Below are 16,956 nucleotides of genomic sequence, written 5' to 3'. Positions count from 1 at the left end.
AAATCATTCTTCAAACTCCGATATTTTTTAATCTTAATTTCGTAATTGCTTTGTGATGTCATTTCACTATATTTTCTTTTCTTCATTACAAGAATTTTCCGTCAAAACTTAATTTATTTGAAAGGCCTGATAGCACATAAAAATTTAAATTTTTTTGACTTTTCGTATTAATAAATTTTAGCATAATTAATTAAATTTTTAAATTTCAAAAAATTTTATTTAGATTAATAATTTAATTTAAAAAAATACTTTATTTCATTTTTTATGGCATGCCACCATCTTTTTTATTATTACAGATAGATTCACCTCTTTTTTATTATTACAGATGAACCCACATTTCATATAAAAATTGATTGCATAAAAATTTTAATCGAAATCAAATCAAAATTAAAAAATAATCAAATTAAACTTGACATAATTATATAGTTCGGTTTAAAAAAATCAGAAATAATGTTAATGAATTATGCTTCATTAAAATTTTGCAATTTCAGTTTAATTTCAATAACATTACAAATACACTTTTAGTTCAATAATTGTATCAAACTTTCCTCCAAGACAGAGGTAAATGACTCAATTACAAATAGAAAAAAAAAAAAAAAAAAAAAGACAAAAGAAAAAATTACAAAACAACATTGATTATGAATGTGTGCGTTGTGGTTGAGAAGAGGTCATACTTGGAGATCTCCTTTGACAATCTCTATAAGGAGGCCATGCTCGCCCAATGGTGATCCTCTTTCAAATCTTGTTAGCAGCTATCATGGAGGTTTGATACTCTTTCTCCTCCAAAGCTCCTTCTTACCCTTATTGTCGCTCCTCCTTCTTTGGCTACTCATTGACATATCTCCTCCTTCGGTTGTTGCTTGAAGGAGACTATACATGGAGTAAAGAAATTATGCTTGTACTCAAATCCATATCGCAGGAAGAAGAAGAAGAAGCGGCAACAGTGGAGGAAAATGAGATGAGATGAGTGATGAATTAGGATTAGAATACTTTCATTTATATTAATACATAATAAAATAATGTATCTTTAAAAGTTAGTTTGGTTTAGTTTTTTTTGGTTTTTGATGAAAAAAATCGAATCAAATGGAAAATCAAACCGAATATTGCTTACCTTAATATTTAAAATGACATGTGAAAAGTGAGACTCGCCTTTAATAATAAAAATAAACAGGTAACCATGCCACCTAGGATGGGGCACACTTCACCTAACTTTGATCCTTAGTCTCGATGAAATTTCTTTAAAATTTAAAAATTTGGTTAATTGTGCCAAAATTAAAATTAGTGGATTAAAATGTAAAAGGTCAAAAAGGTTTAGATTTTTGATGTGTTATTAGGCCTAGTAGAAATTAGGGTATAAGGTAATATATATATAGTATTTTTAAAAAAATGTAAAACTTTTATTGAATGAAAGTCAAAAGAGCCAAGATCAAGGGGTCTGGATGAAATAGGACTGTTTAGGTTCCGTCAAAAATTTTAACTAATAATATTTGGTTAAGACGAAATTCAGAAAATGAAAGGTTAGAAACCGAAATTTCTTAATAAATTCTCAAAAATTAAAAAATGTCTCAAACGTCCAAGAAAATGGCTATTTATAATACAAAAAATCTTAATATAAAAAATTACAAAAAATTTTTTAAAAAATAATAAAATTACAAAATTGACCCTCTAAACGATGAAATTTTTACCTCAAACTTTGTGACAAACCTATGGCCCTAGTCACACTTTTAAAAGTTGTGCATCTTGAAATTTCTTTTCTGAAAAGTTATCATGGACCTCCAACGGATGTCGATAGCAAAAGTTAAGCCCGGTCCATATCTGCCATAAAATTCAAGGCTAATTGATGTGTATCATTCTCTTCCACGGGTAAAGAACTCGAACTCGAATTGTCATCAGTAAGGTAGTACTGAAATAGATTCGCCACGTTAAACGTCCTGAAAATTTTTATATAATTTGGGAGGACAAGAAAATAGACATTGTCATTAATCTTATAAATAATACAAAATGGACTAATCTTCTTTAGGTCAAGTTTTTTCTATCCTTCACCATGTTTATACCATAACTTGATCACCAATATTAAAGGACTTGAAACGCCTATGTTTATCGGCTGCAGCTTTATACTTGTCATTGGCTTTCGCAAGACATTGTTATACCTGTTTGAAAACGTCCACATACTGATTTGCCCAAGTTATTTACTGCAATACTATTATAAAAACGTGTAGAAAGGGCAATAAGGTCAACTGTATGCACTAGCATTCTCTTATATACAATTGCAAAGGGTGACATACTTGTAGAGCTATAAACAAAACTGTTATAAGAAAATTTGGTTTGGAGTGGCTGTTTGGAAGTTCTGGAATCGTCATAATCTCTTTCTTTTCTAGAATAAAAGTCTTTTTGTGAACTTAGTGGTTAATGAAAAGTGTTATGGTAAGGAATTCTATTCAGATGTTTGAGGAATTGGATATGATGATGTTCCAAAAGAATCAGAAACGAAGTATTGGAGTTCAATAGTCTCCTCCTCCTTGTGGCTAGATTAAGTGAAAACTCATATGGTGCTGTGAATCTAAGCTTTGGGATAACAATAGTTGGGGGGGACCTCTTATAAGATGATTGTGGAAGGTGGGTAACAAGACTTTCAGTGAAATTATGTTCAGTTTTGATGGTAGAGTTATGGGCTCTCTTGGAAGGATCTTAAGCAGAAAGGCTCTTCAGAATTCTATAGCCGACTTCATGGAGGTTCATACAACATATTTGGAGAGAAGCTAATTATAGTGGTAATTTTTTTGAAAAGAATGCATCCTTGTCAGCTTTTGGGGATGCATCCTTGTCAGCTCTTGGGTTTGAGGTCTTCTTAATTGCTCCTTCTTGGCTTTCTTATTGGCTATATTTTGATAAATTTGGATTTAATAGACTTAGTAATATAAATTGAGTTGTAGCTTACTATTTTCATAAAAAAGAAAAGAAAAGAAAAGAAAAATAATGGTCACATTAAGATCCATATCTTTTAGTCAAAAGATGGGTAAATAAAAGAGATACATTTCAAGACTAAAAGACATATCTCTCAATATTATGTTTAATATAAAACGGAATAATACAAATATTGTAACAGCCCGGCCATCCTCCGTGACCGGCACTGTCTTAACATCCCTTCACCCTCACGGGTTCCAGGCAGGATTTGTCCCTCGGGAGAGCACCTACGGCCCATCTTACCCCAAGTGGATTTGGCCCAAATTTCCCTTTGGAAATGAGGTCGCCTCCCCCACTGCTCGAACCCTTGACCTCCCGCTTTAAGGGAATAGTCTGGTGAGAGTGAGTACCAATTGTTCCAATTGGAACAATTGGTACTCACTCTCACCAGACTATTCCCTTAAAGCGGGAGGTCAAGGGTTCGAGCAGTGGGGGAGGCGACCTCATTTCCAAAGGGAAATTTGGGCCAAATCCACTTGGGGTAAGATGGGCCGTAGGTGCTCTCCCGAGGGACAAATCCTGCCTGGAACCCGTGAGGGTGAAGGGATGTTAAGACAGTGCCGGTCACGGAGGATGGCCGGGCTGTTACATAAAAGGCGCCTTTTATGTAACAGCCCGGCCATCCTTCGTGACCGGCACTGTCTTAACATCCCCTCACCCTCACGGGCTCCGGGCAGGATTTGTCCCTCGGGAGAGCACCTACGGCCCATCTTACCCCAAGTGGATTTGGCCCAAATTTCCCTTTGGAAATTAGGTCGCCTCCCCCACTGCTCGAACCCTTGACCTCCCGCTTTAAGGGAATAGTCTGGTGAGAGTGAGTACCAATTGTTCCAATTGGAACAATTGGTACTCACTCTCACCAGACTATTCCCTTAAAGCGGGAGGTCAAGGGTTCGAGCAGTGGGGGAGGCGACCTAATTTCCAAAGGGAAATTTGGGCCAAATCCACTTGGGGTAAGATGGGCCGTAGGTGCTCTCCCGAGGGACAAATCCTGCCCGGAGCCCGTGAGGGTGAGGGGATGTTAAGACAGTGCCGGTCACGAAGGATGGCCGGGCTGTTACAAATATTTCTTTAGAAATTATTATAGCAAGAAGCAATAAAACATAAAGAAATGAATAGTAAAGAAAAGAGTGTATACTTTGATTAAATTATGTGTGTAAAATTTTTGTTATTTATTCATAAACAATATGGATTGTGATATATATATATATTTGGATTCATGAGTTGGTTTGTGATCTTCAATTCAATGATATTAGAATTATTATATTTATTTCCTATTTTCATGTATTTTTAAAATGTTAGAAGTGTTAAAATTTAATTATTTTGAAATTTTCTAGTGCAATTTTGAATTTATTGAACATGATCATATGAACCCATCTTTAGGTTTCTTTATCTCTCACTATGATTAGTTTCTAAAAAAAAATATTTATACTTTATAGCCAAACTTTTTAACAACATGCATGTTGCATGCTCTATTTGAGTTAAATAAGAGTGAAAAAAAAATTTCAAAGTTTTAAAAAATCATAAAAATCCAGAAGCGGAGCCCTAAATCAAAAGTTGGAAAAGACTAGTCTAAGCCTATCCTCATCACGCCATGAAAGTGTGTTTTCTCGTTTGAGTCTTAGATGCCTTAGAATTAAAAAGAAAAAACAAATTGAATATCATGGTAAAATCTCTCTCTAGTCGGAAACTTAAACATTTCATGTATCTAGATTGGTGCATTCACATCTGCACATGCACGAAACATGCCACTTAGAATAAGTCTAATGCTTCTAAGTCTAAATGATAATTTTTTTTGGAAATGATTGGTCGTTTGAAACTAAATGAAGTATCATTTAATACGATTTATTTAGCATTCCAAATGGGTTTTTTAAAGCGGATTTTCACCAAAATCTTCATAAAAAATATAAAAATTTATTTTTAAAATATTAGTGATATAAAATTAATTTTTAGGATATTTATAAAATTAACTGTTAGGACATTTTTATTTTTTAACAATTATTTAAAATTCATAAAAATTATGAAATTTTTCTTAATATTTTTATTATTATTTTATTTAACTTTATTACTATATTTCATTAAATTGTTTATTTTTGATAAATAAATATTCTTGGTGGGATTTTATTTTTTTATTATGTTGCAAAAAATTATGGTGATATTTATAAGGTATCAAACAAAATTTCTACTCTAAAATAAAGGTATACAGTGATTTGTATAATTAAATAGTTTAATTAATCTACCTCAAGGCATAAATATCAAGGAGAAAATAACTCAATGGACTCGATAGGCGGGAGAGAGAGGACAGAGCTCCTCCCCTTCTCAATCTCTCATAAGCTAAAAGGACTTGGCGCTAAAATTATATGTAAATGTTTTGAATATCTCTAGAAATATCAAACCCAACCAAGCTCCACAAGCACACCCTGCACAAAAACAACCATAGAACAAGCCAAGGACAATAACTAGATAATATGCAACTACCTCTTGACTGGCTATAGAAACCTCTTTCCATGAAGTTCAAATCTAGTGAAACAAAAAGAAAAGAAAATCAAAAGACTATCTAATAACTCTGTCCAATGGTGGAAAGAAAAAGCACACTCTTTAAAGTGGGAACAACTAAGGCCTCCCTCACCCGAATAGAGTAAGGGACAACCGATAGAGCCAAAGAAAAAGAAGTCTCCTAAGAAGTGAAAATAAGAGAACAAAAAATAAGCCACATTTTACAATTAAAAATAATCATCAATTTATATTTTTTTAAACTATTAAATAATTTTTATTTTATCATACAAAAGATTTTACATTAAAAACCCAATAAAGCAAGGTACAGAATAGGCCCATCAGGGCCCTAATACAACACAAAGGGCTCCCTAACTTGAAAGCCAACAAACTCAATCTTAGAAAAAGAGCTCTAGCTCTTCCATACAATCACTCATCTCTATGCATCGCCACCACCAAAGCAAGAGGTATTGTCGTTGCCAACTAAACAAAACCTGCAATAAGATAAGCAAACCAATAACAAAACAGATATGATCAAAGGAAAGCAATCCAAAAGCCAAGATTCCTAGAATACGAAGACAACATACTTGATACAAACACAATATCCGACAAGAGAAAGGAACCACCAGTAGAAAGAGGCAAGACAATAGACATGTAGTCCTAACAAAGAATAACAAAACCCAAAAAATGAACTCATATACTAGCAACTTGCGGTTTCAACATCTCCCATGCTAGAAGGGAAAACTTTGGCCACAACATGCTTGATACAAACACAATATCCAACAAGAGAAAGGAACCACTAGTAGGAAGAGGCAAGACAATAGACATTCAGTCCTAATAAAGAACAACAAAACCCAAAAAAAGAACTCATATACTAGCAACTTACGGTTTCAATATCTCCGGTGCTAGAAGAGAAAACTTTGGCCATGGCATTCATAATTGCTGATAGTCACAGATGCATGACTTACAATAAAGCAACGTCCTAAAAACAAGACACTGTAAATATCCAACCACCAAAAAGAGACCCAACAACCCAAAACTATATCCACAACCAACAAACATAAAGGAACTCGCACCATAATAAAGATGAAAAACTTATACATAGACAATCGATACATGCAAAATCAAAAATAAAATTGCTCAGGCAGTGGAAGAAAATCGATTACTGTTCTTCTTTTTGCTCGCTCTCATTATTAAACAGATAATAGAGATTGTATAACCAATAATAAAATGCTCAATTTTACTAACCATACATGAGCTTATCAATTATAACAATAAAGTATATAAACTTTGAATTGTAGGAATAAAGTACATGAATTTTAAAAGTTATAACATATAGATTACATAATCTACAATTGTCAGATTTCTAAAAAAACATTGATCCTTACGTGACTTACAATTATCAATTTCCTATAAAATTATTGGTTCTCCTACTTCTTTTGAGAACTAAAAAATAACATGGCGATTTCTTTTTTAAGTTTTTTGATGAGTAATATCGATATTACTTTATAACTTATAAACCCAATATTATAGAACATATGTACTTTTATGAGAATATAATTAATTTTCATATATTTTTATAGTAGAAACTAAAGTTGATATACTTTAATGACAATAGTCTAAGAGTCATACACATAGGTAAAATTTATTTAATACTAAAAAGAGGAATTAATGCAGTACGCGCGAGTTTGAAAAATGTTTATTACCATTTACAGAGCATACATTAATTGTGTAAATGTGTAAAGATATTTGTTTGCACGTGGAAATGCATTTTAACTTTACATCTCAATAATTATGTGTTTTTTTTATGTTATATGCTACGTGTTGTCGGTTTGGTGCAATTTTTTTCATATTTTATTTTTTCATAGTATAAATATTATGATTTTTTTAAATAATAAATATTATGATTCTAAATATTGTGTTAAGTTATACGAATCTAATTGGAAAGGTGTTAATAGTATTAGCTTACTTAGTAAAAATAATATTATTTTTATTGCATTCATCTTTTTAGATTTGATATCACATTAAATTCAATTTTAAAATTAAAATCTGATCACTCTTTTATCTTCAATTAGATAAACTAGGTCATGGTAATTTACACAAACGTTAAATATTATAATAGTAAAATACATATATCTATTTTATAATATAAAATTTCTTTAATTTATATAAAATATCATTTCACCTGCTGCAACAGTATGGCTTAAATTTTTTTTTTTCTGGCGTGTAACTTATAAATTAAAAAAATATTTTTTTCTCTAATTTTTAATATGTTATTAATTTTTTAATATTTAAAAAATAAAACAAATCATTTGATTGATCTTTAAAAAATAAATTAAATATTATATATGAAATCTAGATAATTTTACTATTATAGATGCTAAGTCGGTACACCGTCTAATGTAAATTATCCCAAACTATTCCATGTCTTGGTTTTATTTTTTATTTAAAAAATTTTCAACCACTAAAAATGCTGAAGTTGAATTAAAATCCTAATTTCACAGACCGGAATTATCAATTTCGGATGAGAACCAAACCCGCATTGGTCTATTCATTGCAACGTTAAAAGACCGATAACCAGTGGACCACCCACTGTCAACCGCAGCACAGGGAACTTACGAAGCTCTGTTTGGATATCATACTACTAGCACGGAAATAGAGACATTTGATTTTCTTCCTCTTTCACTTTCCTCAAAACAAACGATGCCTAGCTCTTTTTCTTTTTTTAATTGTAGATTAAGTGATCAATAATTGAGAAAATCTACATATAAGAAGTTCAAAGTTCACCTTCCACAAATCATACCACAACAACTGAATCATTATAGCTCATATCAGTATCTTACACCACAGAATCCCGTGGAATACAGAAGAATCAAGTGAAGGATTCCATGGAAGAACAGGGTGCTAAAGTCCAAACCAGAAGTTATTGGAGACTCAGAAAACAAGATTTCTTACCAGAAGAGTCATTCCAAAGCTGGGCTAACTACCGCTCTGCATTAGCCCAAACGGGTTTTCGTTTCAGGGACCGTCTCTTAAGTCGATCAGATGATGCCAATGAGATCCAAGAGCTGAGAAAACAAAGCGAGAATGACATGAAACGATGCCTCACATGGTGGGATCTCACCTGGTTTGGATTTGGTTCTGTTATAGGAGCAGGCATCTTTGTGATCAGTGGCCAGGAAATGAAAGATCATGCAGGACCTGCAATTGTGTTGTCTTATGTTGCTTCAGGAATTTCAGCTATGCTCTCTGTTTTCTGCTACACAGAATTTGCAGTTGAAATCCCAGTAGCAGGTGGATCATTTGCATACTTAAGAATTGAATTAGGAGACTTTGTAGCATTCATAACGGCAGGAAACATACTGCTCGAAAGCATTGTGGGCAGTGCAGCAGTGGCCAGAGCGTGGACTTCTTACTTCACAACTCTTCTGAACCGTCCTTCCAATTCTTTACGCATACATACAAACCTAAGGAAAGATTTCAATCTCCTGGATCCTATTGCTGTTGGGGTTTTAATAATTTCTGCAACAATAGCAATGATCAGCACAAGGAAAACTTCATTCTTCAACTGGATAGCAACTGCACTGAACACCTTAGTTATTTTGTTTGTGATAATTGCAGGATTTGCTCATGCCAATCCTTCGAATCTGACACCTTTTTTGCCTTATGGAGCTAAAGGGATTTTTCAAGCAGCTGCAATTGTTTACTTTGCCTATGGCGGATTTGATAATATAGCCACGATGGCAGAAGAAACAAAAAACCCATCAAGGGACATCCCATTAGGCCTGCTTGGATCAATGTCCACAATTATTGTTATATACTGCTTGATGGTACTTTCACTAAGCATGATGCAGAAATACACAGAAATCGACAAAAATGCACCATTCTCAATGGCGTTTCAGAGCGTTGGGATGACTTGGGCAAAGTTTCTAGTAGCGCTCGGAGCACTCAAGGGGATGACCACTGTTCTTCTAGTGGGGGCTCTCGGACAAGCCCGGTATACAACTCATATTGCACGAGCCCACATGATTCCGCCGTGGTTTGCTCTCGTTCATCCAAAGACAGGAACACCAATAAATGCCACGCTTCTGATCACCATTTCAAGTGCTCTCATTGCTTTTTTCACAGGCCTTGACGTCTTGGCTAGCTTGTTATCACTGAGCACTCTATTTATCTTCATGATGATGGCTGTTGCACTTCTGGTGAGGAGATACTATGTGAGAGAAACTACGCCACGAGCCAACCTCCTGAAGTTCATCGCCTTCTTGCTTATAATTATGGCATCGTCGATGGGCACTTCGGCTTATTGGGGACTGAAGCCCAGTGGGTGGATTGGATATATCATCACTGTTCCTCTTTGGTTCCTTGGGACAATGGGAATTCAGATGACACTGCAACAGCAGAGACAACCAAAATTTTGGGGAGTTCCACTTGTTCCATGGCTGCCATCGTTGTCTATTGCAACAAACATCTTTCTCATGGGATCTTTAGGAGCAAAGGCTTTTGTAAGATTTGGGATCTGCACAGTTGTAATGCTGGTTTACTATGTGTTTTTTGGTCTTCATGCAACCTATGACATGGCCCATCAAGAACAGAATCTTTCTTCATTTGAAGTTAAGAATGAAGACATTAGTGAAAAAGGGCCTTGATAAAACCATGTGATCAATAATCTGTAACATTATGAATTATTTGCATCCTTACCCATTTGCATTGGGCCTTGTCTAATGCAACAAAATTGTGCATTTAAGATTGCTCTTTCTCACTAGTTATTATTTGTGAAATGAATTGACATCACTTAACCATTGTCCAAACAAGACCTCAAGATGAGAAGGAAGAGATTACAAAACTATATAGCGTCAAAGGATTAAAGGAAAAAAGTATCATCCTGCATACTCTTTTTAGCAAAGCAGTAAGGTGCAACATTCTCCTTGAGAAAAATGTACTACAAAGAAACTTTTGAAGAGCTCAAAAGAATCATCGGTGGCCTTGATAATTGCAGAAGGAACCAAATAATGATGCATAGCTTGGATAACTTGAAGCCCATGATACGCTGAAAATCCAACAAAAGCTCTTCATGACAAGCTAGATTCTCCAGAATTAGTATTAATAGAAGGAAAATAAAAATTAAATTGGTTTTAGTAGATTTAGGAAGTCCATGGGACTTGTTGCTTTTTACTGTAACTAAACTTCAGGTCATCTCATCAGGCCAGAGAAAGCACAAAGAAAAGCTAGGATGAAGCAAGCTCCCATTAGTACCTTGTTTGAGGTCCACTCAACCAATCAAGGGAAAGGGAAGGGGGGTGGGAGTGAACCTAGTCCTAATATTGCATTTTAGGATTAAAATTCTAGTTGATTTCTTAATATCAATTATAAATGAATTAAATTTTAAGAGTTAATATTAAGTTAAATTAAATTCTAAAAGCACATTTATTAATAAAAAAAACACAAGGTAATTTGAAATTAAAATAAAAAAAATAAAGGACAAAGGAATAGAAAAAAAAAAGTTTTCAAGAACAAATTAAACTACTAAAAATGCAAAAATGTGGACTTCTAAATGGAGAGGTTTTTTAAGTAACCAAAATCTAAGTTAAACCGGAAAGGAATGGTCCATTTCAAAGTCTTGGAGAGAATCAAGGAAAATGCGCGTTTAATTTCAGTCACTTTTAACGTTTTTTATTTATTTCCTTTAGATGTCTCAAATCTTATATCAAATCTTTTTGAGGAGAGAGCTAATGCGGATGGAGATGGAGTAAACAAAGCCATTGCATTGCCTCCTAGACCTTACAAGAACTTGGGCAAAAAGGTTTAAAAATTTAAGCGCTTCAAGAAAGAGTGTGTGATCCTTACTGGAACAAGTGCAATGGAGCGAGGAGGCATGCTGCCTGCATGGCCAACATGAGTGCAACATGCCCACCATCGCAAATAGGCCTGTCTAGCTGGTTCAGGTCATGTAAGGCCATGGCTCATTTTGGAATTTGTGTATTTGGACCTTAGTGTTATTTTACATTATTTTTAGGCCCATGGAATGTGTATATCAGCCAGCCCATGCCTGGAAAGCAAGTTCAAGTTTGGTTCATAAAGTTTAGGAAGGTTTGAATGTGTAATATGTATCACTATTACTCCAGTCACAAAAGAAAAAAAAAATTCAGTAATTGTGTCTTACGACCTCCCTGATGATGCTTAGGTTCCAAAAAGAAGCTCTCTTTTTTCTCTGCTCTTGTAACATGTTTCCTCTGCCACGGCTGAATATTAATTGCTGTGATTCCAATTAAGAAAAAGACTATAGAAAATAGAACTCCAGAGCAAAATAATAGAAGAAAAAAATAAAACATGAATTTAAGAGGAGGATAAAGCAGACAGAGAACTGAAAACACATATATTCCTGCCAAATTAATTCTTATATCGACTCTCATACTAATCCACAAGCATAATGCCTAACACTCTGCAACTCCTCATCCTCTCGATCCTCGCCCAGTAAACAGAAGCTCCATTCTCCTTTTCATTATTTGTACCAAACAGCAACTTATCAAAATGTGAAAGGAAAGAGTTGCAAACATTTTTTAGAATTTGACAACGATTTGGCTTTATTAATATTTCTAATAATACTATGACAGAAATGGCATTCACTCTTTCCCCTCAAATCCCAGAAAATTTTGGTCTTGATTTGCTGTGAGATGATGATACAAAGCTATAAAATGTCAAGGATATTGAGACCATCAACTCAAGAATTGCAAATTTTCGTTTCTAAGAGGAAAAAATGCACAAGACATCACCTTTGGGGAAGAAATAAGCCCCTCAGCATGTCAATGTGCCTAAGGTGAGCAATTCTTGTACAGAAACCAAGTCAGGAAGCACAACTGCACCAGATTTTCTCCACTGCTCAGCATCAGGAGTCTTAAACCTGTCCAACAGTAATGCATGCATCCCCACACTCTTCGCCGGCAGGTAGTCTTTCCGCATGCTATCCCCAATGTGTAGAGCTTCTTCTGGTGCAATATTTCCAGCCCTTTCAAGAGCAATTTCATAAATCCTTGGGTCCGGCTTCTCTACGCCTTCGAGACCAGAGAACACACCAAAGTCCCATTCTGACCCCTGATTTTCAAAAACAGAACATTCATAGTAATGGCATTATTAGGCTTACTTTGTGATCAAAATGGGGATGTTAAGAGAGCATCAAATTTGAAGCATTTTTGCCTATTTAGTGCCTCAAATGACGTATACATACATGCGCATAAAAGCTATTTCCATGGTGATTCTTCATATACATATATATTTCTGTAGTTATTTGCAAAATTAGTAGTTTTCCTTGGGATTTTCATAGTAAAGTCCATATCTCCATTAGACTAACTAAAACCAGCTGAAGCCCCGTTACAAGCTAACTATGGACTTGGAAAAGATCCAAAAGTTTTTTTAATAAATAAAAGAATAAAACTAACACTGTTACAAAAGACAATGTCTGTTCACCTGATTCAAACCCAAGGCTGGAAGAATCACATCCTGATAACGATACTCTGCATTGCTAACAAGCCCAACTAGAATACCCTTTTCACGTGCCCATCTTAGGAAAGGTTGGGAGTCTGGGAAGACAGTATAAGGTGCAGATGAACCAAATGAGGCATATATGCGCCTGAAGATTTTCTCAAATGTCTCTTCATCATAATCATATCCAGCCTGAAAGAAAACAAAATTCATTCTTAAAACTTTATGCTGACTTTCTACAGACACAGAAACAGACAATAACATATTTAACCCAACTTTGAAGTAACATGTTTCTTTTGTATCTAAATTGTCACACCATCAATGTGCACTACATGTGGTCAAGAGCCACTGTAGTCATGCTGATATATCCACCAAGGGAATGTTGTAATGCTTCTCTTCTCTAAACAAAATAAAGGCATCGTGGCAATGTGACAGAATTATCAGCAACAAGTCATCGATCAAGACATGGATTGCCCAAAAGATAAAGTTGCTAAATTATATACCTTGATAAAGGAATTTCTCACACATGTTTTCCACCAGACAATGTTAGGCATTTTTGCTGCATGCCCAAAACAGGGATACTTTTTTGCCATATCTGTATATGCAAGTTTGAAGCCTTCATGCACACGCTTGTAGTCAGGGCATGGCAGTCCAACAGATTTTGCAGCCATGCAGTAGTAGTCACCAAGCTCGCCTTTGTAAGCTATGAGTGTACCAGTGACATCAACAGTGATGCAGCGTAATTTTGACAAGAGAGACATTGCATCAAGCATGCAATAAGTTTTAGACCTGGGAGGACACCAAAAGTGTATATTGAGGAAATTTCAATTCTCAGCTTAATTTGCTTGAGTAAATAAACATCATGAAATGAGTGATTCCTTCAGCAGATCAGACAAGAAGCCTGTGACTGCATGATTGAGAAGAATGGGTTACATTATACTAACATGACTATTTGACATTACTTAATAAACTAACTTCCTATCAACTAATGAACTTTTGGTGAAACACTGTTTTCAACATCCAAAATTTCCTAAAACAATTTGTTTGAATACTTATCAACAAAAAGGCATCGTTAATCTAGCCACTCAATAATTTCTAATGGATAGGTGATATCAAACAACAATGCGCCAAGATTGAATCTCTTTCAAATTTCAAAGCTTTGACGAATCAACATTGTGTGAATGTTGAGAAAAACATGAGCATAACATATAAAATTTTCTCAAACAGTTTTGTTTTAACATTATACATATCATATGGGAAGGCCTTGTTATTCAAGCCACTCAATTATTTCTAATGGAAATATTGACATCAAAAAATAAATAGCACGACTACCACTATGATTCTCTCCCAAACTGCAAAGGTTCACAAATAAATCAAATTATTTAAATAATAAGAAAAACATGAGCCTATCAAAAAACCCACTATTAATTGCATGCTCCATATATTACAATCAATAATATAATACTTCAAAGGCAACGAAATAAAATTAACAATGATAAGTTTAAATAGATCAAGAGAAAGAAATCAGATATGCTTGGTAATAGAAGTAGATTTGGAAAACATTAATGGTATTGCTAAGATAAATGGACTTGATATGATCATCGTATACCCAATCTTATTGATTGGCCAGCAAGCAGGACAGCTGAAAAGGAAAGGAAAAGATATTCAAAACGAAAAATTTTTATTTCTGCCAAAGCCATTAAATTAAGAAGGACCTTAACAAACATTCTATCCTTTGGCTTGCAATTTATGAAGTTGAGGCAGGCATAAAATAACTGATACAAGGGCCATATTAGAGCTCAAGGGTTAAATCATAACTGAAACACCGGCAAAGATAAAAGAAAAAAGCATAGAAATGTATCTCATCAATTGATCCAACTAAATACAGATTCCATGAACAACTCAATGAAAAGTCCTTGGTCCTAAACATCAGCATGTGACAAATGGCAAACAGTCAAGAAATAAATTAACTACAAGCTCTTTAAAATAACATGTTAATTTATAAACAAAGGTTATGCCAGGTTCCGAGCCAGTGATATATCTCTTGAAATGTGATGGACTGCACACCAATGGTAAAGGCAATTACTATATATTTTACATATTGCAAGCACATTCAAATTAAATTGACAAGTTACTATATCTTTGGATTAAAACTCATCAGAAAATTTGTAGATGTTAGCAAAAGCTTTGAATCACAAAGAAGAACATAACATAAATCACACAAAATATAGAAGAAGGTTAACCAATTCAACAATCACTCTTTAAACAAGATTACAATCTCTCTTAATCAAATCAACAATCATTCTCTTTATTTTATTTTACAGTTTGAGAAGCATTACTAGATATGACACAAAAACCAGAAAACAATTCTTCAATCTCAAATGTTGTGAGACCGTGAAACTACATTCAATTTTAATGAAGAAATCCCATAAAATTTGTAACTCCAGAAACATATTTTAAATGTATCATAACAAAGCACCTAGGTTGAGAATTGCATTTCAACTTTCACGTGCATTCTCCAAGGATTTTCACAGTAATGAACCTTGATCTAACTGTTAGGCAAAAGATGAAACCAATGTGTACAATCAGAGCAAAGAAAGAGCATGACAACTATTTTTTCAGCAAAAATCAAAATAAAGAAGTATTTGCAGTAAAACTATAGGTAAATTATATGTTACAGTATTACATTGGAAACTGAAAAAAACAAAAGGAAACAAAAATAACTTTTCAAAGGCTAAAAACAGCTTTCGATCATCACAAGTGACATTAAGGCCAAATTTACTTATTCATTCAATTATATATTTTTTATTTTGTGCAGGTTTCAACTGTAGTGTGAAGAAAAATTTCACGACTTTTAACAGATTACATGCATACAACACAGTACCCATTGAGTCCAACACCATGATATTGCTAACAGCATGTCAGTTGGCATCAACCACAGGTCACACATCACATTCTATAATAGGGATGCATATAAATATATATATCTTCACTTACCCAGATCTTTTTCCTCCCATCTTGTTCTTTTTAACACGATTCTGAATACTAAATATATTCAAGATCTAATCCATCAAATTACTCATAGAAAATAAATCCAGATTAAAATGCCTAAACCAAGCATGAAAGCATCATCAAGTAGAGAATGGAGATCAACAGCAAAATTCAATTAAATATAATTACAGATTGCATCAATAATTCGCTCCATACTGTACATATTCCATTATTCTCTTATTGAACAAAAAGAATATCAAGATCCTGCATTGAAAAGAAAAACCCAACACAGGAATATAATTTTCTTTAACTTCCTCAGAAAAGAAAAAAGAGATGGATACGCTATCAAGGTCAATTAACATACTACAGGCGACCAGAAAAAAATTAAAAAAAATTAAAAAAAAAAAAGCAGAAAGCATTTAAGAAATACTGAAAATGAGACGTACCCAGAAGCTGAAATGTAAAGGAATCAAAATTGTTTCTTCGAAATCGCCACCATGTTGTTGTCTTCTTAAGACGTCGAAGGTATATTCAACTGCACGGAACTAAAAGCAAGCTGAGGGGCTGGGATCACTTCACCTGCATCTGCCTCTATCTGTATATATAAATATATATATATACACTAGAAATCATGAGTCTTGAGAGAGAGAGAGAGAGAGAGAGAGAGAGAGACGTGGTTTACATCTCCATATTCTGAAAATCTATAATAGATGTTTTTGCATTATTGACCTCGGACGATATTACAATTTGTGATTTTGTCCTGTCCCCTGTTTCTGATTGTTCATTTCCTCGTGTGGTTTTGGTATATATGAATTTAGAAGGATAAATTTATAATTTCCTTTAAAATGTACCAAGAAAATACAGTTTAAAACAAATATTTTAATCCATTTAAAGTTATTTTTATACAAAAAAGGAATGATTTTTAAGTGAAATCTAAAGATTTCAGTACAAGTAATACCTATTCTGAAATCTTGACATATGGCAAATTTTCAAATGAAATAATCTAGTCCCCTCCTTTTTATTTTAAAT

The 16,956-nt window shown here is 33.9% G+C and overlaps 2 protein-coding genes across 2 annotated transcripts; one reads left to right on the top strand and one right to left on the bottom strand.

Annotated features, from left to right (window-relative positions):
* Positions 1–7,988: 7,988 nt before the first annotated feature.
* LOC110603018 (cationic amino acid transporter 5) lies at positions 7,989–10,238 on the top strand. The gene has a single exon (XM_021740659.2). It carries the CDS (start codon positions 8,346–8,348, stop codon positions 10,104–10,106), a length of 1,761 nt encoding a protein of 586 aa, XP_021596351.1. The 5' UTR covers positions 7,989–8,345; the 3' UTR covers positions 10,107–10,238.
* Positions 10,239–12,013: 1,775 nt separating this feature from the next.
* Positions 12,014–16,600, bottom strand: LOC110604209 (haloacid dehalogenase-like hydrolase domain-containing protein 3). Its single transcript, XM_021742346.1, has 4 exons — positions 16,374–16,600; positions 13,440–13,725; positions 12,922–13,128; positions 12,014–12,549 (listed from the first exon to the last, which is right to left on the bottom strand). The coding sequence occupies exons 2-4, from the start codon at positions 13,707–13,709 to the stop codon at positions 12,253–12,255; spliced, it is 774 nt and encodes a 257-aa protein (XP_021598038.1). The 5' UTR covers positions 13,710–13,725; positions 16,374–16,600; the 3' UTR covers positions 12,014–12,252.
* Positions 16,601–16,956: the final 356 nt, after the last annotated feature.

This window comes from Manihot esculenta, chromosome 16 (genome assembly GCF_001659605.2).
Source record: "Manihot esculenta cultivar AM560-2 chromosome 16, M.esculenta_v8, whole genome shotgun sequence".
Classification (NCBI taxonomy): domain Eukaryota; kingdom Viridiplantae; phylum Streptophyta; class Magnoliopsida; order Malpighiales; family Euphorbiaceae; genus Manihot; species Manihot esculenta.
This window is presented reverse-complemented; position numbering and strand designations above follow the sequence as displayed.